General features: G+C 44.3%; 1 protein-coding gene across 1 annotated transcript in view; it reads right to left on the bottom strand.

Annotated features, from left to right (window-relative positions):
- Positions 1-25,270, bottom strand: part of itpr3 (inositol 1,4,5-trisphosphate receptor, type 3) — a 218,530-nt gene that overhangs the window by 66,318 nt on the left and 126,942 nt on the right. The window contains exons 29-46 of the mRNA XM_061693945.1: positions 23,306-23,425; positions 20,686-20,808; positions 18,736-18,936; positions 18,547-18,662; positions 18,343-18,478; positions 13,501-13,626; positions 13,307-13,432; positions 13,104-13,224; positions 8,245-8,575; positions 7,919-8,027; positions 7,753-7,846; positions 6,808-6,983; positions 6,548-6,707; positions 6,284-6,483; positions 6,019-6,219; positions 5,842-5,952; positions 5,678-5,773; positions 5,484-5,585 (exon numbers count right to left, since the gene is read on the bottom strand). Coding sequence (XP_061549929.1) covers positions 5,484-5,585; positions 5,678-5,773; positions 5,842-5,952; positions 6,019-6,219; positions 6,284-6,483; positions 6,548-6,707; positions 6,808-6,983; positions 7,753-7,846; positions 7,919-8,027; positions 8,245-8,575; positions 13,104-13,224; positions 13,307-13,432; positions 13,501-13,626; positions 18,343-18,478; positions 18,547-18,662; positions 18,736-18,936; positions 20,686-20,808; positions 23,306-23,425 — 2,649 coding nt within the window. The remainder of the gene's footprint in view (positions 1-5,483; positions 5,586-5,677; positions 5,774-5,841; positions 5,953-6,018; positions 6,220-6,283; positions 6,484-6,547; positions 6,708-6,807; positions 6,984-7,752; positions 7,847-7,918; positions 8,028-8,244; positions 8,576-13,103; positions 13,225-13,306; positions 13,433-13,500; positions 13,627-18,342; positions 18,479-18,546; positions 18,663-18,735; positions 18,937-20,685; positions 20,809-23,305; positions 23,426-25,270) is intronic.

The following is a 25,270-nucleotide window of genomic DNA, read 5'->3' as shown; positions in this document are numbered from 1 at the left end:
ATTAAACGTATCATCTGGTCATCTACGTCTATTTGTTCTAGCAGACACTGTTTCACGGTCGCCATTGTTGTTGCTTTGTTCCTTGTTACTGAAAGTAAAGTAAACGCGGCTACCGGAAATGGCCCAAAAAATGCAGAGCAAATTCCACCCTGTGATGTCCTTGCCAATACCAGCGGTAGCGACACCCTCGACTTAGAGGGGAACTGCAGTACATTTTCAAAACTGTGCGCGTGGGTTGCGCTCGAGTATAAAGGCATACTACGTGCCGGATAGTCGCAGTGACGTCAGCGCGCTTGGCGTCCGCGCGAGTATAAAGAAGCCTTAAGGTGATGATAGTTGAGGCGACGTTTACATCATTTTTTTTTCAGTCGTCAATTAAGTGTGAAGCCTCCAAACACAAGCCTACTCATTCACTCCCTGACGGTCTCTTTTGCACAAGACCCAATCCTAAACTTGTACATCCATTTTTCCGTATCGCTTATTCTCACTATGGCGTGCTGGTGCCTATCTAAGATGACTTCAACCAGACTGGTCGCCAGCCAATCATAGGGCACATATAGACAAACAACCATTCACACTCACGTTGACAACTACGGGCATTTTAGAGTCTTCAATTAACCTACCATGCATGTTTTTCGAATGTGGGAGGAAACGGGAGTACCCGGTGAAAGCCCACATGGGGAGAACATGCAAACTCCATGCAGGCGAGGCCGGATTTCAACCTGTCCCCCCAAAACTGTGAGGCAGATGTGCTCACCAGTCACCAACATGCCGCTCCCTACTTGCTGCAGTATATAATAATTGCATAAACTGTATGTAGTTAAAAAAAAGAATACAGTGGGAAGGAATGCGTTATCATTATGTCTTGTAGCAAACCTGCAGTTGTGTTACCTGTAAAAGTTTTAGATCCGACTATCTGTGAGACCCTGTAGGCATCCGTGATTTGGGATTGGATGAGTGAGTTGGGGCGTGTGCCCAGTGAGAAGAGGACTGCAAGTGTGCTTACAATCTATGGGATGAAGTCTGTTGATTTGGCATCCAGCACGATTGCAGATTTATCGCCCTTAAGCTAACCGTTATTGTGGAGTGGTAAAGTCGACGTGTCGACTGGTCAGTTCAACCCTTAACACCAATAGATATAAAGTGATGTATAGTTAAACTGCAATAGCCTACAAATGTAAATAAATGCTACATAGATTAAATAAATACTACAATTTTAAATAAATATCAAGTACAGTGGTACCTTGACGAGTTCAATTTGTACCATGACCAAACTCCTAACTCAATTTACTTATACAATAGCTAAAACTTTTTCCCCATTGAAATACCATTGTCATAATCCATTCTAGCACCCACAAAAACACCAAATTTTTTGTATGTTTTTGATCAAATAAAATAGCATTGTATTGTAAAAAAATAATAAAACAAAATAAAGTGGTTTATAAAGTGGAACTACTGAATATTGGGACAAGGTAAAACTCACAATAATGACTATAATGTTGTATGTGTGCCTTTAAGGGACGTGACCTCCTGAGTCGCGTCAGGAAATTGGTTGGTTGGGCCCGGTACAGACATTAAGACAATAGGGCTGTTGTTCCCGACCAAGAATGTCAAACGCCAGACTATTTTATGTTTGATAAGATTATCCTTTGGTCTGGGGTGTGTTAAAAAAATGTTTATCCCGATAATTGGGTCCGAAACGGGTCAGGGCCGACAATTGTAAATATTAAATGTGTTCAATAGTTACAACGAAAACTCTTCATGTTTGTGGGCCAAGCCGACTACTCTTGAGTCATGAATTCGTGAACTGTGATGTGGAACGCAAGGTAGCCAATCAAATAAGTGCCATGGCCTGACAACACAGAAACGACCGTAAATAATGTAAACCGTAAAAAGTAATGTCTTACCTGATGTTTTTTTTTTTTTTTTTTTTTTTTTAATTAAGTGGGTTCCCCAAACGGCAAGAAGTATCTTCCAAAGCAAGTCCTTTTTTGATGACATCACCATTTCACAAAGGTCGGCAACTTTTGGAAAAACTTCAAAAGGACAAAACTATCCAGTGTTTCTTGAAACATCAGCGCGTACCCTTAAGTGTTTCTTCTTCTTCAGTTTTGTGAGATCACATGTGACCATATGAGATTTCTTACTCGAAGGACTCGTTTCCAAACCAATGGTGGTACACAATCTTTGTGTGTGTGGTGTTATGTATTGAGATTATTGGAGCACACTACACACAATACGACCAAAACTGTTAAATGCCTGATTTCTTATCTCTATGTGTGGGGTCTGTCATGGATAAAAAATCTTTTAAGATTTGAAAAATCCTCATGTGAATACACCAGGCCTTAGTCTGCATGTGAGTATCTATGCGAGTCATTTTGTATTTGTGTGTGTTTTTCTTGTTTGTTTATTTGTTTTTGTCCTGTTCGGCTGTTAGGTCAAACAGAAAGGAGGATCCATATCCCTTTTATGCTGAAACCGTTTTACTGTGCCACAGTGGAGTTTTTAAGATGCCTCTGTGGTTCTTTGTAATGTGATGCATTTGTATTGAAAATTTCAGTTGGACAGAACAAAGTTTTAAAGAGGAGTGACAGTGAAAAGATAACAATATAGGAACAACAAAAGACAGCACACTACCTGTAAGAAAGATGAGGAAAGTAAATCATTATACTGTATGCAGAGTACAATGACACATTGGATTAGAATGTTGTATGGAGAAGTAGTGCTACACCCTGTGAAGGAAGGACAGGACAGGATTGGATAGGACAACGACAAGGGGAAGGATGCAGGACAGAGGTAGTGGTGTAAAGTGTGGTGGGAGTGGCTATGTAATTTCTAAACATCTTCAGAAACAGAGTGCAAGTGAGGGGATACCCAGGAAGTTCACATAGTTATAAGAGTTATTTATGGCAATGAGTGCGTGGCCACACACCAAGTGAATAAGTCCCAGAGTTGAGTATCTCCGGTCACATGCAACTGGATTGACACCGTTTTGCATGCACAATAACCTTCAAAAGTGACCTGTATTTGGTGTGCTTGCACCTCGGGGGCTGAGGACCCCCACCCCACTGGAGAACGAGACGCCCACCACCAACTCACAGGGCACGCCAATGTAGCCAGTCCCTGCCCAGTCAGAGGGCAAAATAGTGCCCCCGTTTGGTGGAAAGGAGGGCGGAAAAGGACGCCCAACAGGGGCACCCTGGAGAGTAGCCACGGGAGCTAGCCCATGAGAGGGAAGCCCCTACCCCGTGCAGCCATCAGGCCAGAGGGGTCCAGGAACACTGCCATAAGACTAGTGGAAACCCACTTCCCCATCGTTACTATGACTGCCAGGTCTCCACCAAATTTACACTTCTTGCTGTGCTTGTAACATCAGACACAAATTTATCACATCAAAAACATCCATCCATCCATTTTCTGAGCCGCTTCTCCTCACTAGGGTCGCGGGCATGCTGGAGCCTATCCCAGCTGTCATCGGGCAGGAGGCAGGGTACACCCTGAACTGGTTGCCAGCCAATTGCAGGGCACATAGAAACAAACAACCATTCGCATTCACAGTCACACCTACGGGCAATTTAGAGTCTCCAATTAATGCATGTTTTTGGGATGTGGGAGGAAACCGGAGTGCCCGGAGAAAACCCACACAGGCACGGGGAGAACATGCAAACTCCACACAGGCGGGGCCGGGGATTGAACCCGGGTCCTCAGAACTGTGAGGCTGACGCTCTTAACCATTCGTCCACCGTGCCGCCCTTCAAAAACTTGTATCAGCATTTTCGTTGACGCCAGTTGCAGCTGACTCATAAAAAGGGTAAGGGGTGCTATTCTGCCTTTTATGTCACACTCATATAGGCTGACAGTATGACACGTAGCGTTGTGTTTGTTATGTTCCAATGTAGTTAGCACCACCTGGTGGTCATGTTAATTTGTGTCAGTCGCCCCATAATGACATCATATGTGCGCTAATTTGTCAGCGAATTTGATGAATGCCGCACATGTGGAAGATAGCTGTGAACAATCTGTCGCCATCCTTTTTGGTTTGCTCTTCAAGAACCACAATTTGTAAGTTTATTGGTTTAAAAATGAATAATGGGTGATATTCTAGTACAGTGTTCCCTCATTTTTCGCGGTTAATGGGGACCAGAACCCCCTGCGAAAGGTGAAAAACCGCAAAGTAGGATTTTTGCCACCCCCCCCCCCCCCCCCCCCCCCCCAGGACTTTTCGTGGATGTGTATGTGGGTACCAGAATGTTTAAAATATGTAAACAGTATTTATACTTTACATATTTGAGACAAAGATTACAAAAGTACACGTATTTACTTAAATATTTAATTTTAAAACCTTATACAGTAATTAACATTTATTATACAGTAATTAACATTCATCAACATTGCCTTCTGAGAGAGGTGAAGAGGCTTGTGTTTGTGGCGGAAGAGAGGCTCTCACTTGACTCTGAGACTCTTATTACGCGGAGTTACCACACGTTTCGCTTCTTTATTGAAGGTTATTGAAGCAGTTTTGCGGATGTTTGCTTCCTCTTTATGTACCGCACTGTAGATTCATTCACGCCATAATAGTGTACCACAGATGCATAACTTCTGCCCTCTTTGATCAAATCTAAAAGTTTCACTTTTTCGCTGATGGTCATCATCTTCGTCTTCCTCTTGGGCGCTCCGGAGGAAGCTTTCGCAGGGGCACAGCGCTTCGGCGGCATTGTAAGGGCTTGCTTGACTAATCAAAAAAATTCTCGCTTAAACAAAAAACGTTATTGCAAACACAACAGCGTGGAAAGGGACTGGCGAGACACACAAGGGAAGATGCTGGGTGAGGCTGCGATGATGCGCAGCCAATCAGCTCACGGGGTAAATCCACTCGTGCTCTCATTGGTCAATGTCGCGCCAGGAACCAATCACGCGCCTTGTATGAGTACCCGTACAGTACAGGCATGTACAAAGCCTTTGAGTCAACTCATCTCTTTGTTTGGCATGCAGGGAAACCTTCTCTCGCGCCCATCAACATAAAACAATGTGTCTTTCCGCAATATGGCTGCCGATATGGCTGTATGTTTATTAATTTTTTTATGAATATTTTGGAAGAAGCCGCAAAACATGAAGCGCGAAGTGGTGAGGGAACACTGTATTATTCTTCGCATTTGATTCCAGAATATTAATATAGTTTCAAGGTGTTTGAAAGTCTTATATAATGTCTATGTGGCCTACCTTTGTTCTAGAAAACACAACTGAGTGTCTTTGTATTATTTTACAGTTTTACATGACTTCCATTAAAGTGTCCAAAGTCAATTTCTGTCTCCTGTGCTGTGTGGAAGAGTGTTTAGTTCGCTGCATATTTGTGTACACGAACGCATAGTGAGGGCAGCAGAGGAGCCATGACAATAAAAGGTAGGGGAGGGTTGGTATTCATTGTCCCGACACCCACATGCTACATGAGACTCATCAGCCAATGAGGATGTGGAGTGGCTCACCTGCTGGGCCAAGATATAGATATTGTGTCCCACCTCACGGGGTGACACCTCCCCACCGTCACACTCACTCTCCTGATGGTAGGCCTTTTTGATCACATCCACCTACAGATGTGTGCGCATACATACACACACACACACACAGTCAGTAGATGAATCCCCTCTCTGAAGGCCACGTGGGACAAGGCGGCTCTGACCAGTTCTCGGGGGCGGAGGTTGAATAGGATCCTCTCTGCGTTCTCACTGTCATGACGACTTTCCATTAGCGCCAGCAGCAGCTTGGAGGCATTATCCTGGTAACGGGGAAGAAGATGACATCACCTGACACCATGTAATGTTACATAATGTGATGGCAGTGCACCTTGAGCTGCAGCACCATCTCCATCTGGTAACGGCAGAGGGGGCTGATGTCGTTGAGTATGAGGGCCGTGATGATGTCGATGCCGTTGCATTCGTGCGTCACAATGCATGTCTGAAACAAACACACAAAAATGTTGTCCTCTGAAGGTTCTCCTGATGGAGAAGCACCTTCTCCTACCTGGTTCTCCTGACACGGTCCCTGACAGTACTCCGTGAGGGTCTCCAGTGTCTGCGTAATGAGGTGGACGTTTGACTCATTGATGTAGAGACCCAGCAGGCCCAGACCGCCCGTGGTGCTCCCACACATGATGTCCAAGAACTGGAGCGTCTCGCATACTAAGTTGTAGTTGGTCTTGTTATTCTGGCAGCGCAGGAAGTTCTGAAAGAGCACGTCAATGGAGATAAAGCACCCATCCGTTCCACTCATGGCCATCAGCACTCACTTGCAGATCTTGGTTGTGGTTCTCGCACAGAAGCTGAAGGAACCTCAAGATGGGCTTCATGATCAGGACGGCCGGGCCCATCTCAGTCTCCACCTCCTTCTGCTCCGCTATTGACTGTATGGAGGAGGGGCCCCCTCCTTGGGCTTGGACGAATAAGGAATGTCCGTCTGTGGCAGGAAGTCCAAGCGGTGAAGAGGAACCTTCCAGAGAAGAACAAATGTGTTGAGAGGACGTCATTATGAAACGTGTCCACGGTGATCTCACCGTTGTTCAGCTCCTTCTCATTGGCTTTGTGCGACATCTCCCCAACATTAACCGACACGGTGGCTTTGATGTCCATCTGTGCCTCTTTCATCCTGTCATGGAGAACTTTGAAGAACTTCTCTGACTTGTTGTCCCCCATCATCAGCTTGTAGAATGAGTTCTACAGGATTGAGAAAACAGGAGAAAGCTTATCAAAAGAAAAACCAAACAAACAAAAAAATATGGCTTGACTAGCAGTTGTCCATGTTGCCCTAGCTAACCTGTATCTCCGTGTTGCCTCCCTCCAGCAGACAGATGGCCATCTGGATGCTCTCCTGGAAGATCTTGTCGTTCTTGGTGCTCATCACTAGGTCCGTAAAAAGTTTGCTCCCGCCTTCTCGGTCCAGACGACACTGAACCGCCGCCACCGCCGCCCAGTCACGCTCTGGCTCACCGCCTGGTGGTCACACCAGCATGTCATGACTTCACAAGAAAAACCTGTTGAGTTGGACTTTCACAATAAAAGCCTGCAACAGGAAGGGCGTATTTCCCCAAATAGTGGCTAATTCATGAGCAGGAGAGTCACACCTCAAAATAAACGAGCTGGGCTGCAACGACCTTTAATATATGCGTCACCACGTGACATCTTTACAGCAGCACCTGCACAGCACACGTGGCATCTGTACAGCTGACTTTGAGCTTGTTGGTAATATTAAGGAAAAAAATGTAGAATATTATTTGATAGTATAAAAATGCAATTGGGTGGCACGGTGGAAGACTGGTTAGCACATCTGCCTTATAGTTTTGAGGTCCCGGATTTAAATTCGGCCCCGCCTGTGTGGAGTTTGCATGTTCTCCCCGTGCCTGCGTGGGTTTTCTCCAGGCACTCTGGTTTCCTCCCACATCCCAAAAACATGCATGGCAGGTTAATTGAAAACTCTTAAGTTGTCCGTAGATGTTAATGGTTGTTTGTTAGCATGTGCCGTGCAATTGGCTGGCGACCAGTTCAGGGTTTACCTCGCCTCTCCCCCAGAGTTAGCTGAGATAGGCACCAGCATACCCACGACCCAAATGAGGATCAGTTGTATGGAAAATGGAGGGATGAAAAATGCAATTGTACAAATAATAAATGAGTAGTACTCTCTGAACTTGAGTAAATAAAGCCACTGCATGAGGAAATACAGGACAGTGTTTATTTGTTTTTTTGCTGAAGAAACGTTTGGGACCTGACACTCCAAGTTCTGCCAGGTCATTCTTCGGGTTGTTTTTCTTGTTTGGAAACAAGTAGTTCTGCAACAGAACTTTCCGCAATGAAATTCCCTGGAGACCACACAGAGAATTTGTTTAAATATTCAGGTATCATTATTAGAAGAACAAAACTGTGTTCTCCACCTTTTCATCAAAGTCCAGTGTTCTGATCAACATCTCCTGGAGTGTCCTGAGAACTTTGATACACAACTTCTCCTCTGTGGACATCAGAGCCTTTGTGTGCTGAATTAGCCTGTGTGCACACACACACACGCACACACACACACACACACACACGCACGCACGCACGCACGCACGCACACACACACGCACACACGCACACACACACGCACACACACACACATACACACACACACACACACACACACACACACACACACACATGAACTTCTGAACTGTCCTGACTCTTGATGCTGGAGTCATCATGAATCATGAATGATTCTTCTCACTTGGAGATGAATCCGCCTGACTCGCATCGCTGGCGTGCGTCCATTCCCTCCAGAAAGAGAAGCTCTGGCTGGTGGAGAACGTCGACCAGGACAGAGAGCTCGGCATTGACGAGTGGTTTGAGGCGCTCCTCCAGCGTATTGATGACATCCTGCAGTTTTTCGATGATATTCTTGTAGTCCCAGGGGTTGCTGGGGGCAACCGGCCGGGTTGAGCGCGATGCCGACTTGTAGCTGGTGTTGGAGCGCGACAGTGAGTTAAGAGCGCTGGTGGACAACATGGCGCTAATCTGAGCCTCGAGGTCCAGCGGGAGAGCGATGGAGCGACTCTTGGCTGGGAGGAGACAATTATCTTGCTTTCAAACATCATCTGATGACATTATCAATGACAACACGCATGGCATCATTAGGCAAAACATCTATGACATCACCAGTGAGATCACTGGTGACACCAGTACCATAGTAGATGATGACACCACCAATGACATCAATGATGACATCTCGTGACATCACGAGAGACACCACCAGTGATGTCATCCGGGACATGAGTGGCATCATTGGTGACATTAATGACCTCTTTACCAATTATATCATTGATAAAATCGCTAACATAAGTGACATTTGACACCATCAATGACCCTACCCACCCAGTGATTTCATTGGTGACCTAATAGATAACATCTCTTAAGACATAATCAGTGTTAACTTACTTCATAATTTGCAGATGCATCAGAAGATATAAAGTGCGTACAGTGGAACCTCGATAAAACGGACTGTCAGGACCGAACAATGTGTCCAAAAATATTTTTATACATTTGTCACTTACACTGCCGTTGACAAAGTCTGTTCCAGAATTGGCTGCTGTGGCGCAATCCAGGCAGATAATGGGACGGATGTGTTTCCGGGTCATAGATACAATATACAGTATGACTAGATCCAACTGGAAAAGACGCGTGCCTTTGAAAAGACGCGTGACTTCCGTACTGGATTCTGCTTTTGGTTAGATGTTTATGTGTTCCTTGTTTCGGTAAGTTCCACACATGTTCTGGTAAATACTGCCTGCTTTTCTTCTTACCCGTTAGTAGTAATTTCCTTGTACTTCCTGTTTTCGTAGCCCTTTATGTTTAGTCGTCTCTTCTTTTTGTTACTTTTTCAATTACCATTTGTCCTACTCATTCATACGGTACCACTTTCTGAAACTTAATTTAAATATAGACAGTAATTTGCCCGCTCTATTACTGCTTTGGACCCGGGAACTGCGCTGAGAATGCCCAATCTCGTCTGATCTCAGAAACTAAGTGGGATCGGTCCTGGCTAGTACTTGAATGGGAGACCCCGCAGGAATAGCCGGTACTGGGGTTGGGCAGTCAGCCAATCATCGGCTTCCATAAAAACTACAGATTACAGAAACCGCAATTGTGGCATAATGTGCCTCATGCCACTGAGAGCTCTGGAAAATAAATCAATAAATAAATACTGCTTTGGGGTCCAAGCTGTCAGAACTGTAAAACACTCTTCCTGCCGTCCTCAGTTGCACAGGGCTCACACCCTGACTCGTTCCTCCAAATAACATTCAGACACTCTATGTTCATTGCCTCGCAGACTGTCAAAACCTGTAAAACTAACACCAGCAGGGTTGCTACTCAGTAAAGGATATTATGATAGTATATAAAAATGACAGATGGAGGGAATTCTTTGCAACAATGTATTGTATAAAACCTGAAGTTGGGTTACTTAAATTGTTGTAAGAGTTTTGTAAGATCTGACTCTCTTTGAGACCATGAGGTGTTTGCGATTTGTGATTGGGTGAGTGAGTCGTCAGGTGAGGGCAGTAGGAGGAAGAGGACTGTGAGTGTCTGTCTAACTGCGGAATCAAGGCTGACAGTTGAGAAATGCTAGTTGGATGTTTTCTTCTGCAACACAGAGCAATCATTTTTACAATAAAGAGGTGATTGATCAACCATGGCTTGTCTCCGTTTCAGTGGGTAAGCAGACGCTACAGTATATTGTCTGTTCTTTCACTGTTACAGGAGGGCGCTTGGTGAATTTGCTAACAGATGACATAAGGATTTATGGTTGCTCGTCAGTTAGCGTAAGTGGATGCCTTTACATATGGGCAGGCATTTGTGCTTTTGTTATATTCGAGGACAGACGTGTATATTTTGCAAGTGACTGCAACAGTTCTCATTTTTAGTAAAATATAGCCATATGCTTGAGGTATCACTGCTAGTTTGTTGCGTGAACCCAACAGCTGTTAATTTCAGAGAGGTGTCCATGTTGCCAATAGCCTATAATCGCCATTGCGGACTGGTACAGTCAATGTGTCAACTACTCAACTAGTTGGGTCAACCCCTAAGGCCTGCCACACACAGCGCGATGCGGTCGAACTCGATTGAACCGGACCATCGCATAAAAATACGAGTTGCCGACGCACCCCTGCACATTGAACGACTGGATATTTGGACGCTCTGAACAGCAAGCCTGAAGGTGTTTTTGTACTGTATCACCTTAAAATATTGATTAATAGTTAAGGAAAAACCGGGCTGCTAAACAGAGATGATGTGGGTGAGAATAAAAGCGAGAATGTGGATATTTAAAAAAATGTCTCACTAACTCTATTCATTTGAACATAACCAGCGAGATCTGTACCGTTCACGTAAATTTTAGTCACAAGCTTTGCTTTTTCATCAACAGGCACATTTTACATTATGAATATAGTAAAGTTTTGATGTTAAACACAATATTTGATGCTTTATATACTGTTCATCTGGCAACCACAGTTGTAATTTGAGCATGAGTGAAAGTTTACAGTGGGTACGGAAAGTATTCAGAACCCCTTAAATATATTGCAGCTATTTGCTAAAATAATTGAAGTTCTTTTTTCCTCCTCAATGTACACACAGCACCCCATTATGACAGAAAAAAAAACGGAATTGTTGAAATTTTTGCAGATTTATTAAAAGAAAAATTTAAATATCACACAGCCATAAGTATTCAGACGCTTTGCTCAGTATTTAGTAGAAGCACCCTTTTGAACTAATAAAGCCATTAGTCTTTTGGGGAATGATGCAAGTTTTTCACACCTGGATTTGGGGATCCTCTCCCATTCCTTCTTGCAGATCTTCTCCAGTTTTGTCAGCTTGGATGATGAACGTTAGTGGACAGCCATGTTCAGGTCTCTCCAGAGATGCTCAATTGGGTTTAAGTCAGGGCTCTCGGTGGGCCATTGAAGAACAGTCATGGAGTTGTTCTGAAGCCACTACATTATTTTAGCTGCGTGCTTAGGGTCATTGTCTTATTGGAAGGTTACCCTTCGGCCCAGTCTGAGGTCCAGAGCACTCTGGAGAATGTTTTTGTCCAGGATATCCCTGTACTTGGCCGCATTCATCTATCCTTCGATTGCAACAAGTCCTCCTGTCCCTGCAGCTGAAAAACACCCCCGCAGCATGATGCTGCGTCCACCATGCTTCACTTTTGGGACTGTATTGGACAGGTGATGAGCAGTGCCTGGTTTTCTCCACACATACCGCTGAGACTTAACGCCAAAACGTTCTATCTCAAGGATGTTCAGAAGAAATGGATAGCACCAGAGTTAAATATATGGATGTCAAAGAAAAGGGTCTGAATACTTATGGCTGTGTGATATTTCAGTTTTTCTTTTTTTAATAAATCTGCAAAAATTTCAACAATTCTGTTTTTTTCTGTCAATATGGGGTGCTGTGTGTACATTAATGAGGAAAAAAATTAACTCAAATGATTTTAGCAAATGGCTGCAATATAACAAAGAGTAAAACATTTTAAGGGGGTCTGAATAGTTTCCCTACCCAATGTATATGATTTTGATTGGGTATAAGCTGCGACATTCATCGATAGAATGGACTAATAGGGGCGGGGTGTTGTCTGATATAGCCAATTGTTCGTTACATTGAAGCACTTTTTATTGAAGGCTATATTCATATATATTAATGTACAGTTCACAATGATTGTTTTGAAGGTTTTTTCATGGCCTAAAACAGCCAGTACAGTACAAAGGTATTGTAAATAATGATAACAAAAAGCTTGAAAAGGTTAGAAAGTTTCACATTTATCCAAACTTACCACACCGTTATGCTTGGTCATGGTGACATTGTTCACATGCAGTACTCATCATAGGCAAGTCGCTTTCATGAACCACGAGGAATTAGTGCGCTTCCTCGTTACAAATCTGTTGCCAAAGGCGAAAAGCTTGACAAAAAAAAAACTGTTACTGTAAGAAAAATAACATGTTCCATACTCCAAAGACTTGTGTTTTGTATTCCTCAGAGCCATGTCGCTCTCTCTCTCGCTCTATGAACAATAGACAATCGATACAAGATAAATAGCCACACCAATGCCTCACATTCAACATGGCCGCCACATAGGCACGGGAGGCACGTCTTTTGGAATCGGATCGAGTCATATTGTGACTATGACCCATAAACACATTAGTCCCATTCTCTTTCTGCATTGCGGCAGAGCGCCAGTAACCAACAGCAGCCAATTTTGGAACTGAGAGACTTTGTCCACGCCATTTTATGTGACAAAAGGAACACATTGATCATTGTTGGACACATTGTTCAGTCTCGATGGTCCGTTTTATCTGACATCCAATATATCCCATATTGTTGACTGTTTATATGTCATCAGAAGAGCTTTTGTGTAAATTAGCAAGCTGCTCCAAAAGGATGCTGCCTGAGTACTGACTGGAACTCAAAGAAGAGATCACATTTCTCCAGTTCTAGCTTCATTACATGGAAAATCCTTCTCCTCACCTCCAAAGTAGCATTGTACATTACAGCGAACTACTTCCATGATGTCTTCTACAGAACAGGATGAGGGGTCACCTGTGACTGCAAGGGTCTTGATGCAGGTCTCCACCTGGCTTCGATGCTGCTGCTGCAACCAGGGACAGTCCAGCAGGCGCACGGATGACTGCAGCAGCTGTGTGACGATTGTGTGATGACTCTAAGAATGAAAAGAGGATGGGTGGAGTCAAAGTTGGGGATTAGACAATGCACGCCAATTTAGAGGCAAGGTTTGAGCTGACCTGCAGCGAGGTGCTGTTCTCGGAGAAGGGCGAGCTGAAAAAGGCATGGATGGTGTCAAAGACCACGTTGATGATGTACTTCTCCAAGACGGGATCGGAAAGTCGCTTGTCCCGCTTGTTGCACACCTGCCAGGAGGACACACCTCTTCAGCAATCACAGGTCAACTGTAAAACAACAAAGCGCAACTGCTCACTCGGGCCATGTCCACTGTAAAGTCCTCAAAGAGCTTCCAGATGTGGTTGGACGTGTAGATCTCCTTCATCTCCACCTCCGTGTCCACGTAGCAGTGATTGACGAAGTTGACGTAAGCGACTTTCACCTGCGCGCACACAAAATGACACAGAGCAATGTGTGTGAATGAACTTTTAAGTACAATATAGTTAATACTTTTTATGTGTTTTGTTTTATAACATTTAAGGAATTTCTTTTTTAACTTGGAGTCCTTATACACTCCTCCCTGTTATTTAAGTGCATTTGCTTTATCTTCCTATATTTAAGCGTAGTGCTAAGGTTCAAGCTGGCCATAATGTTATAGTGGCTTAAACTTTTTCGTAATCCAGAAGAGTATATTTGTTGGGTACAGTTTAGTTGTATTTAACTTTAAATACAATACACTTGCATTCAAACAATGCACTTGGATTACAAATTGTTTGTTTTCAAATGTTTTAAAATTATGTGTAATAAATTTTAATTGAATCATTATTTCAGTACCGGTAAAGTTTTTTAAAACTATGCATTACGCTGCAGTGCTTTACAATAATGTGATATATACTTTTATCACAACAAACACCAGGTACCATGCAAATGTAAAAAAAAGCTGAGGTGGGCGTAAGTCACAATCTAGTTTTAAATCATAACCTTCAAGTCTTAAACAAGTCCGAAGTCACTGTGGGGGGAAAAAATAAAAAAATCAAGCAAATCGAGTAGCCACAAAGTTTCAAGTAAGTCGAGTCAAGTCCAAGTCAAGTCAAACAATCTTGCTCCAGTCTTAACATATATTGGTATGGTAATTAAAATCTTTTTTTAAATTTTTTTTCCCTCATAAATCATAAAACTAAAAAAAAAAAAAAGGATTCATATCTTCCATCCATCCATTTTCTGAGCAGCTTCTCCTCACTAGGGTCGCGGACGTGCTGGAGCCTATCCCAGCTGTCATCGGGCAGGAGGCGGGGTACACCCTGAACTGGTTGCCAGCCAATCGCAGGGCACATACAAACAAACAACCATTCACACTCACAATCATGCCTACGGGCAATTTAGAGTCTCCAATTAATGCATGTTTTTGGGATGTGGGAGGAAACCGGAGTGCCCGGAGAAAACCCACGCAGGCACGGGGAGAACATGCAAACTCCACACAGGCGGGGCCAGGGATTTAACCCGGGTTCTCAGAACTGTGAGGCTGACGCTCTAACCAGTCGGCCACCGTGCCGCCGGATTCATATCTTATAAAAGTTAAATGAACAACAACTGAGATTATGATTAATTTCATTTATTGCACTGAATTGTTTTTAAAGTTGTATTTCAATCTCAATTTAACTGAACTTTATTTCTGAACAAACAATGCTTTGTACATTTTGGTGACAGCCTTGTAACTCCTACGGTTACTAAGAGAACACAATTAAGCAAAAGCCAAGACTGTTTTCTGTTGGTCAAATATAGTTAGATGTGTATCTACTGGGCTAACGGAAAATGAAAGAGATTAGTAATTAAGTGATAATAGATGACATAAAAATTTTCCCATCCTTAAAAAAATTTAATGTGAACAAAATCGCCATTCCTCCTATGTCCTCTACTTTAATTAAATCGGGTCTGTTGGGTCTGTTCATTAATTTTGCCCACTGACTCTGGACAATTGGCAATTGTCAGAATCATCTTTATTTGCCAAGTATCTCCAAAACACACAAGGAATTTGTCTCCGGTAGTTGGAGCCGCTCTGGTACAACAGACAGTCAGTTTACAGAACACTTTGGAGACATAAAGACATTGACAAAAAACAATTGTGCAAAAAGATGCAGAGTCCTCTAGCACTTAGAGCAGTTCGAATGACTAATATTGCAATAATCCGGTGCAATGACCATTGTGCAAAGGGCGCTGAGACTTCAAAGCGTGTATGCGGTTTAAAGTGACGAGTAGTGCGATCATCTGGGACAATGTTGGTTGTGCAAATGTTACAGATACTCCTCAATCTGTGTGCAAATGGAGCAGATGCTACTCTGGCATGAGTGCCCAGTATATGCAAATAGTGCAGCATGGCGAGACAACTACAGTGAGTGCACGAGTAATACATAATTCGATCATCTCTACAGTCTTGAGCGTGTTCAGCTCCAGGTTGTGTCGGCCGCACCACAGCTCCAGCCGCTCCACTTCCTGTCGATATGCAGACTCGTTACCGTCCTTGATGAGGCCGATGACAGTGGTGTCATCTGCAAACTTCAGGAGTTTGACAGTCGGGTTCGCTGAGGTGCAGTCGTTCGTGTAGAGAGAGAAGAGCAGCGGAGAGAGGACACAACCTTGGGGCGCCCCAGTGCTGATGCTGCGTGTGGATGAGGTGGCCTCATCCCAGCCTGACCTGCTGTGTCCTGCCCGTCAGAAAGCTGTAAATCCACTGGTAGATAGCAGGTGAGACGCTGAGCTGGAGAAGCTTGGTTGAAAGGAGTTCAGGGATGATGGTGTTGAACGCTGAGCTGAAGTCCACAAACAGGATCCTCGCGTAGGTCCCTGCACTGTCGAGGTGTTCTTGGTTGAAGTGCAGTCCCATGTTGACTGCATCATCCGCAGACCTGTTCGCTTGGTAGGCAAACTGCAGGGGGTACAGCAGGGGACCTGTGACACTCTTGAGGTGGTCCAGCACGAGACGTTCAAAGGACTTCATGACCACAGATGTCAAAGCGACAGGCCTGTAGTCATTCAGACCAGAGGTTGCAGGTTTCTTGGGGACTGGAATGATGGTGGAGCGTTTGAAACAGGATGGAACTTTGTACATTTCCAAAGATCTGTTGAAGATCTGAGTGAAGACTGGAGCGAGCTGGTCCGCCCAGACTTTGAGGCAGGATGGGGACACAGGGTCCGGGCCTGCCGCTTTGTTAATCTTCTGTTGTTTGAAGATGCGTCTCACATCCTGTTCATGGATGGTTAACGCAGAAGTCAGAGGTGTGGTTGTGGTCGCGGGTGCGGCTGGGTGGGTGTGTGGTGTGAAACTGTCCTTTTCAAATCTGCAGTAGAAGGTATTCAAGTCGTTGGCTCGTGTGCTATTGTTCTCAGCTTGGGGGGATCGTCGCTTGTAATTAGTCAGCGATTGGAATGCATGCCAGACTGATTTAGAGTCGTTTGTGCGAAACTGTTTTTCCAACTTTGCTGCATAGATCCTCTTTGCAATGTTAATTTCTTTAGTAAGCTGGTTTCTAGCTCGATTATACAGGGCCCTGTCCCCGCTCTGATATGCGTCCTCCTTAGCTTGGCGAAGCTGCTTAAGTTTAGCAGTGAACCACGGCTTGTTGTTGTTGAATGTGCGAAATGATTTTGTTGGTACACAAACCTCTTCACAGAAATTGATATAGGATGTGACAGTGTCCGTATATTCATCCAGGCTGCCAGCTGAATTTTCAAAGACACTCCAGTCTGTGCAGTCTAAACAGCTTTGAAGTTCCATCTTGGCTTCTTTGGTCCACTTTTTGACTGTTTTCACTGTAGGCTTCGCACATTTAAGTTCTTGCCTGTACGTCGGCGGTATTAAGTGAATTAAGCAGTGATCAGACGAGCCCAGGGCTGCACGAGGTATAGCACGGTATGCGTTTTTTACCGTAGTGTAGCAGTGGTCTAAAGTATTATTTTCCCTGGTCGGACAGTCGATGTGCTGCTTGTATTTAGGGAGTTCCTGGTTGAGTTTAGCTTTGTTAAAGTCCCCGAGAATAATGAGGGGTGAGTCCGGGTGTTTTTTTTCAATTTCGTTGACTTGTTCGGCGAGCGTTAGCAATACGGCGTTTGTGTTAGCTTGAGGCATAATATAGACTCCAGCCAGTATGAACGATGCGAACTCACGTGGCGAGTAGAATGGTTAACAGTTTAAGAATAGCGACTCCAAATGCGGGCTGCAGTGTGTGCTGAGCACCGTGACGTCCGTACACCATTTTTCGTTGATATGGAGGCATATCCCGCCGCCCTTTGTTTTCCCCGATGATTCCATGTCGCGGTCCGCTCGATGAATGTTGAAGCCGGGAAGCATGACGGCGCCATCGGGTACAGCGTCGCAAAGCCAGGTCTCCGTGAAGCACATGGCCGCGGAACGTCCGAAGTCTTTACTGGTCTTTAACAGAAGATGAAGCTCGTCCATTTTGTTGGGTAGGGAGCGTACATTCGCGAGGTGGATCGACGGGAACGCCAATCTGTGTCCTCTCTTGCGGAGTTTCACAAGAATGCCGGCTCGCTATCCTCTGTGGCGCCGCTTCCGTCTCCATGCGCCGAAAACCACGGACGCCGCTCCGGTGAGTAACTCGGGGGAAAAAACTGAGCGGATATTCGAAAGTTGGTGACAGAAAGTCCGGAGTAGCCTCCTTGATGGTTAGCAGGTCTCCCCTTGTGTAAGTGAGTCGTGTAAGGTCTCCAAAGACGGACGAAATACACAAAAACAAAGACAATACTAGAGAGCGCGTTACGGAGGCGACCACACTGGTAGGCGCCATCTTGTTGTTTTTTTTTGTCATTAGATTAACCCTTGTATTATGTTGAAAAAAATTACATTGATTATGTTGCGGTTCATTTTGACCCTTACTTTGTAAATCCACTCAAAACTGTCCCAATTAAAATGCAGATTTCCAACTCTAAATGAGATGACTTGTTAAGTCATGTAGTCAAAGTCAAGTCAAGTATCATGGCTCCAAGTCAAAGTCAAGTCTTTCTGAAGTATTTGGCAAGCAAGTCATAAAACTGACAACTCGAGTCGACTCGAGTCAAGTCATTTGACTCGAGTCTCCCCCATTTCTGGTGTTAAGCATACAGTACTGTGATCTCCAAGCATGAACACACAAATATAGCCAACCTCTGTGATGCAGTCCTCATGCGTCACTACGCGGACAACATCCTCCAGTGGCAGCAGGGACGTGCACTTGATCTCCGTGTAGACATTCTTGCCCTCAGCACATGCTGACAGCAGCTCCACCAGCGAGATGTGGTACCTGCATACCACGGCACCATCTTGAAAGCCTTTCTCCACATGGACGATGTACATGGCCGCCATGTTTACCTGAGCGGGCTGTTTTCACCAATGCCCTCCCTGCTTTCAGCCATCAGCTCCAGCATAACGTTGAAGGAGGTCTTGTCATTGTAGAAGACAACTACGTCCTCGCCAGCATTGGTCAGCTGCAGACACAGGGTACTGGTCACACAGGAGGCTGGATCCATGCTGGAAAAATACTCTCAGCAGCTCCCTCACCTCTGTCATGATCATGTCCTGGCACTTCTTCACATACTTGCCCTCAGCTTTGATGATGGTGTGCAGGAAGTTGAGGTAGTGCACGTGGCGTCCGTGCGTGGCCAAGCAGTGGATGAAGTGCTGCAGCACACTCTCCGAGATCTCCGTGCATAACTGGTAGTTGTTGCTGAAGATGTGCTGCACAGTCTCTGCGTCTAGCAGCTGCACAAGAAGGGAGCGAGTCGCAGACAGTCAAATGACTCACTGTGGCAGCCAGTGTTAACATGCAAGCTAAGCTAAGCATGAAAACGCTCAACATCATGACTGATGTGGGAAAACAGTAGATAAAAAGGGGTGCATTCTTGCCAATATCAAACAGTTAATTAGGTGATGGTCAACCGCCATCTTTGATTCTATGTTTCTGCTTTTTCCAAGCAAAATATGGATGTTGTCATTTAACTGTCGGACCTGCTCTGCTATACTTCCTGCAGACTATTCCAACACTTCCAACATGAAACACTTTTTGCTTATTAAGATGTATGAGAGGCAGACAAAACGTAATGAGCCCAATTCAATTTAACCTATTAATAATTGAATTCTTTTCAGAAATGTTCACGGTTTGTAGTTTAAATATTTGTTTTAAGGTTTATTTAACAAAATGTTTGTTTAAGCCTGTCCTCTTTCTGTCAGCGATTTTGGAAATAAGGTCATTGTTGAATGCCCGTCAGAAACAGAGAGCTGTGACTGAATTTCTTTGTTTTTGGGGAGGTAGGGTGATGCCATTCCATGGGTGTTCTTTTGGACTCAGGCTTAAAGTGATAAACCCATGTCTAATCCACATGCACTATATGCTTGAGAAAAGATTCATCATCTTTGTGACACTCAAGAAGCTCTAAACAAGCTTCAAACTTCCTTGTGCACATCTGAGAGTTGTCTGGGAGCCCACCTGGCACAAGCCCTTCATGATTTTTGTAGCACTTCCATTGCTCATTTTTAGAAATTAAGCAATGTCACCAAAGGTAAGTCTACGAACTCTCTTATCAGTGCCTGGACTATTCCCATGATTAACCGCTGAAGATGGTCCGCCGCTCTGTTTCTTGTCACTGAGGTCACTCAAACCAGGCTCTTGTTTTTCACCTTTGATCTTGGACACTGACTTTTTGTCTGTGCTGTAGCCTATTGCAGCTTCCCCATACATATTTTGCAACCTTTTGAAAATGTTGAGAGGTGAAATCAAATTAAAGGGATTGCGATCTTTTTTATCGCTTGTACAAATAATGAACAGTCAGGACAGCTGGTAAATCTTTTGTTATCTTATTTCAATTTCATGATAATACTGTTCATAAAACTGCCCCCACACCGACTTTGATGAGAACAGATTAGCATTAGCTAACAGTGTTAGCATCTGATAAATGGCACAAGCTCGAATATTTAGCAAAGTTGTCAACATGAGGATGAGGTATTTGTGACGCGTCCACTGCATGTGCCACATGCACGAGTTCACTACACTAATTAAAATGTAACGTGTAATTTGTGTAATTCGGCAGGTTGGTGATTAAGTGCTGAATGAAAATAAAACCAACTCTTAATGGAGGATATATGATTCAATAAGCCAGTGGTGGCCTAATTTGCAGTGTGAATGCAGAGTGGTGAACATCTCCTGCTCTGAAGGAAGTCCCAGTCTCTAATAACACCACACAACGGGGAAAGATTTTGTTGGTAGCCGCTTTTTTCAAAGAACAATCACTAGAAGGGTTGGAATAGTGGCTGAATTGAGTAGCCCTCGCTTCAGTTATCCGTTAGCCTAGCTTCTTTCATTCTTTCTTTGTCGTTTCCAGAGGGCTGGATGCCCTCTGGAAACAGGTCAGCCTTGGTACTATGACAAACATTGTTATGTGTGTGATGTGTTGTTTTTTATTTTGGTAAACTGAGGCGCAATGTCAATGGTAAACTGGACGATTAGCTGCCTACCCCTGGATTCAGGAAGAGACTGAGGTTCTTGTGCAACAGAACTTGGTTCTCCTGGTTGCCCATGCAGAATTTCTGCAAGAACAGGTGAGTATATCTGATAATCTCTTGCATCTTCACATCGTTCTGGAGAACAAAAAGGGGAAGAAAATAAGAAGAACGCTGTTACTGTTTTTTTGGTAGGTTTCTACTTCCCATTTTAGTAGTCAGTCAATCACAATCACAGGACACTTATTGACAAACCAGCATTCACGCTCATATTTACAGAGACAATTTAAAGTCTCTGCTGAAGCTAACGTATGTTTTTCAAATGTTGGAGCCGGACCACCCAAAGAAAACCTCTCACAAGCATTGGGAGAACATGCAAATTACACATGGGAAGACCTGTGCCCAGATTCAAACCCCAAAAATCAGAACTGAAAGGCAGACATATTAACAACCACCATCACTTGCTACAAACTCAGGAAAGCTGGCTTATCAGACATTTGACATTTGAAACACACAACAACTCTCTTCTCTTGCAAGTTAAAAGCATATTAGGCGCTCTCTACTGAAATAAATCCTCATACTTTCTCCTAAACATACCACGCTGCCATCCACTTTGTCTCTTTCACACCCGCCACTGCAAATTGTACTCCCTGGTTTCTTCTCACTTCACCTCTCCTTCTCTTCACTGCAGACAAATTCACTGTGCCATGTTTATCGAGAAAACACTCATTGGCAACACCTCACCCTGTCTGCGCTCTCTGATCACGATGCACACCACCACCCCCACTCTCCGATCCATCAATTTTATTAACATCTTCGTTCCCAAAGTTCCACTCATTTCCTACTCATCCTTTTGTTTTAAAGACCCAGTTCCTGCTACCCTTTTCTTGTGCCTCAGCTTTACATGCCTCATTATTAGCCTCATTGTTTTCACCTGTTAGTGGAGCAGATAACTGTAACAATCGTTAATTTCTTGGTTCATACTCCTTGGGTCTTGTTCTTTTGATTAAACCCGTTAGCCACCTATAAATTCAAGATGGTGGCTATTTTTTAAGATGACCACCATTGTACAGTATATATATGCACTTTTTGCTTTGAGGAGTCAACAGAGGCTGGTACCTGTTGGAAAAAGTCAACCCTGTTCTTCTTGATTAATTCATAGGTGGATTATTCCCCTTTCAGCCCCTTCATTACCTCCAGGAAACGGACCTTGCCAATCCTGGAAAGGATTGCCCGTATATTTCATGCCTTGTGAGAGCTTTTCTACTGTTTCAAGGAACACTCTTTCTTCTCAATCTGTCTCCTCATGGTGATGTATTCAGTACCCACTTTGGTCCCACAAGCTGTCTCATCCTGTAAAACTAAGTGGTTGGTCATCCATCTTCTCAGTGCTGATAAATCCTCAGTCAAGCTGAATGCACCTCTGTCTGCCTTGATGACAGCACCAGCATGCTCGTGGGCTTGGTCAATAGCCATTGGTAAGAACTGTCGGCTTGTTTTATGTCCAACAATGTTTTCTTTTTGGAACTCCTGTGCAGTCAAGGATACATCTGTTATAGGGTCGCCATGTCTTTGGAGTGGATCGGAAGCCATTGTGCATAGTTTACATAGTGTACACCACCACAATGTGACATATATCAAGTTGAAGATGCTGCACATACTAAATCTCTAACACCACAACGACATACACTATCATGCATTTTAGAGGCAGGAACACAAACCTACGATTTAGCAGAATATTAGGATTCTGGGACTGATGTATGTTACAAGGAAGCCAATGAGTAAGTCCATGGTTCCAAATTGAGATAGTATAAAGTCAAAAAATTACAATTTGACACCAAGATCATTCAAATGGGACAAGTCTCTGCAGTATTATTGAAATATGCAATATATTATACTGTATATTCAATGGCGGCTATCTTGAAAAATGGCTGCCATCTTGGATTTTTAGGTGGCTAACGGGTTTTATCAAAAGTGCAATACCCAAGGAGTATGAGTGGCAATGTTAGTGCTTGTTTCAAGAGGTGAATGATTCTCCCAAAATTGGCAGTTATCTGCTCTACTATGTTCCTTGCGCTACTTAACCAGCTCTGCCTTTCACCTTAGTGCCAGATTGTTTCTCACCGTTGCAATACTGTCCAGCCTTTTGACATTGAACCTTAAACTGTATTTGGAATAACCTGATTTTGGACACTGCGCGTTTAATACAACTTCTCCCTCTGCTTGCCACCTGACTGGATTTGAAAGTCTCTCCCTGCCTCCTTGTTTATTGACCATGTAAAGTATTAGACTTGGAATTTTACATTTTGGACAACTGAGGTTGACGATAATTACCTGATTACTGGCTTTCAGACCCGACTTGGAAATTGGATTTGGATTGCGGACTACTACTACTCTCACTTGGTCCTTCACGAAGCACTGTGGTACACAATACTTACCTGTTTACGTCTAGTGTCCCCTCCAGCCCACCTGTTCTCGTCTGTCACTGCTTTATTACTTGTAAAAACTTTAGGGTTCTCTTGTGCTGAATCATGCATTTGGGTACAAACTGGTATCATGACATTTTTAGGGGAACATAAACCGGGGTACCATCATAACAATGGAAAGCAGTGTTTTGGGATGTTGGCAGTCTCACCTGGTCATAGGAGACCTGCAGGAGGTCCAGCATGACTTTATGAGCGCCCATGTTCTTCAGCAACCTCTGCTGCTTCTTCCAAACACCACTGCTGCACATCTTATTCAGCCTTTCCAGTATCTACGGCAACACAATACAACACTTTAAAGCAACTATCTAGAATTTACAAAGTCCAAATGCACTTCTAACACCACCATCAGTTACCATAGACTCTTTGTGGTCACAATCTTTTCCTGGCCCTTCCCTCTGGAAGGCGCTATCGAACAATGCACACCAAAACAAGCAGATATTTCACACAGTTTACAGTGACTAGTAGTGCGATAATCTGGGACAAAGTCAATTGTGCAAATGTTGCAGATACTCGTCAATCAGTGTGAAAGTGGTGCAGATGCTACTCTGGCATGAGTGGCCAGTATTGGTCAACAACAGATATGCAAATAGTGCAGCGTAGCAAGACTACTGCAGTGAGTGCACGAGTAATGTATAATTGGCCCGACAGAAATGTGACAATAAACTCAAGACAAAAAATTGGCAGCATATTGCAATGGAATTGTAAGTTAGCTGTTTAAGAAGTTGATGGCAAGAGGGAAGAAGCTGTTGGAATGTCTGCAAGTCCTCAAGGTTGGTTAGGGGGGTACCAACAATCTTTTCAGCAGTTTCGATTGTTCGTTGCAGTCGGAGTTTGTCCTTTTTTGTCGCAGCACCAAACCAGACTGTGATGGAAGAACACAGGACTGACTCAATGACCACTGTGTAGAACTTTCACAACAGCTCCTGTGGCAGGCTGTGCTTCCTCAGATGCCGCAGGAAGTACATCCTCTAATGGGCCTTTTTTAGGACGGAGTTGATGTTGCTCGCCCACTTCAGGACCTGAGAAACTGTAATACCCAGGAACCTGAAGGTCTCGACGGTTGACACAAGGCAGCTTGACGGGCAGCTGTGGCGAAGGATGCCTCCTGAAGTCCACAATCATCTCTACAGTCTTGAGCGTGTTCAGCTCCAGGTTGTGTCGGCCGCACCACAGCTCCAGCCGCTCCGCTTCCTGTCGATATGCAGACTCATCACAGTCTTTGATGAGGCCGATGACAGTGGTGTCATCTGCAAAATTCAGGAGTTTGTGGGTCGAGGTGCAGTCGTTCGTGTAGAGAGAGAAGAGGAGCGGAGAGAGGAGACAACTTTGGGGCGCCCCGGTGCTGATGCTGCGTGTGGATGAGGTGGCCTCCCCCAGCCTCACCTGCTGTGTCCTGCCCGTCAGAAAGTTGTAAATCCACAGGCAGATGGCAGGCGAGACGCTGAGCTGGAGAAGCTTGGAGGAAAGGAGTTCGGGGATGATGGTGTTGAACGCAGAGCTGAAGTCTACGAACAGGATCCTAGGTCCCTGCGCTGTCGAGGTGTTCTAGGATGACGTGCAGTCCCATGTTGACTGCATCATCCGCAGACCTGTTTGCTTGGTAGGCAAACTGCAGGGGATCCAGCAGTGGACCTGTGACGCTCTTGAGGTTGTCCAGCACGAGGCGTTCAAAGGACTTCATGACCCTAGATGTCAAGGCGACAGGCTTGTCGTCATTCAGACCCGAGATTGCAGTTTTCTTGGGGACTGGATGATGGTGGAGTGCAGTAGCAATGCCAAGAAGCTACTGCATTTGCATAGGTATGTTGTTTTGAAGGTACAATTCCAGGTTTTGCTGTACTCCATGTAGTTTATGAAGTCATCTTCCATGAAATGTGTTGGAAACAGCACAATTCTGGTTCCAAAATGATAAGGAATTTCTTCCAAAATAATTTGAAGCTATTTATTCCTCAACTCCTCTGAGGTTGGCAGGTGATGCAAAGTACAAGTTTTAGCTTTGCATAAGAAGCCGGTGCCTTTTCATTCAGCCATTTTCAAAATTGAGTTGAGTGGGTTTACCGTAACTACGTCACAATGAAGCCTGAAACTCATTTTCTTGCTTTTTAGCTTTCATC

This window comes from Phycodurus eques, chromosome 1 (assembly GCF_024500275.1).
Source record: "Phycodurus eques isolate BA_2022a chromosome 1, UOR_Pequ_1.1, whole genome shotgun sequence".
Classification (NCBI taxonomy): domain Eukaryota; kingdom Metazoa; phylum Chordata; class Actinopteri; order Syngnathiformes; family Syngnathidae; genus Phycodurus; species Phycodurus eques.
The sequence above is the reverse complement of the archived record's forward strand: the minus strand, read 5'-3'. Positions and strand labels throughout refer to the sequence as shown.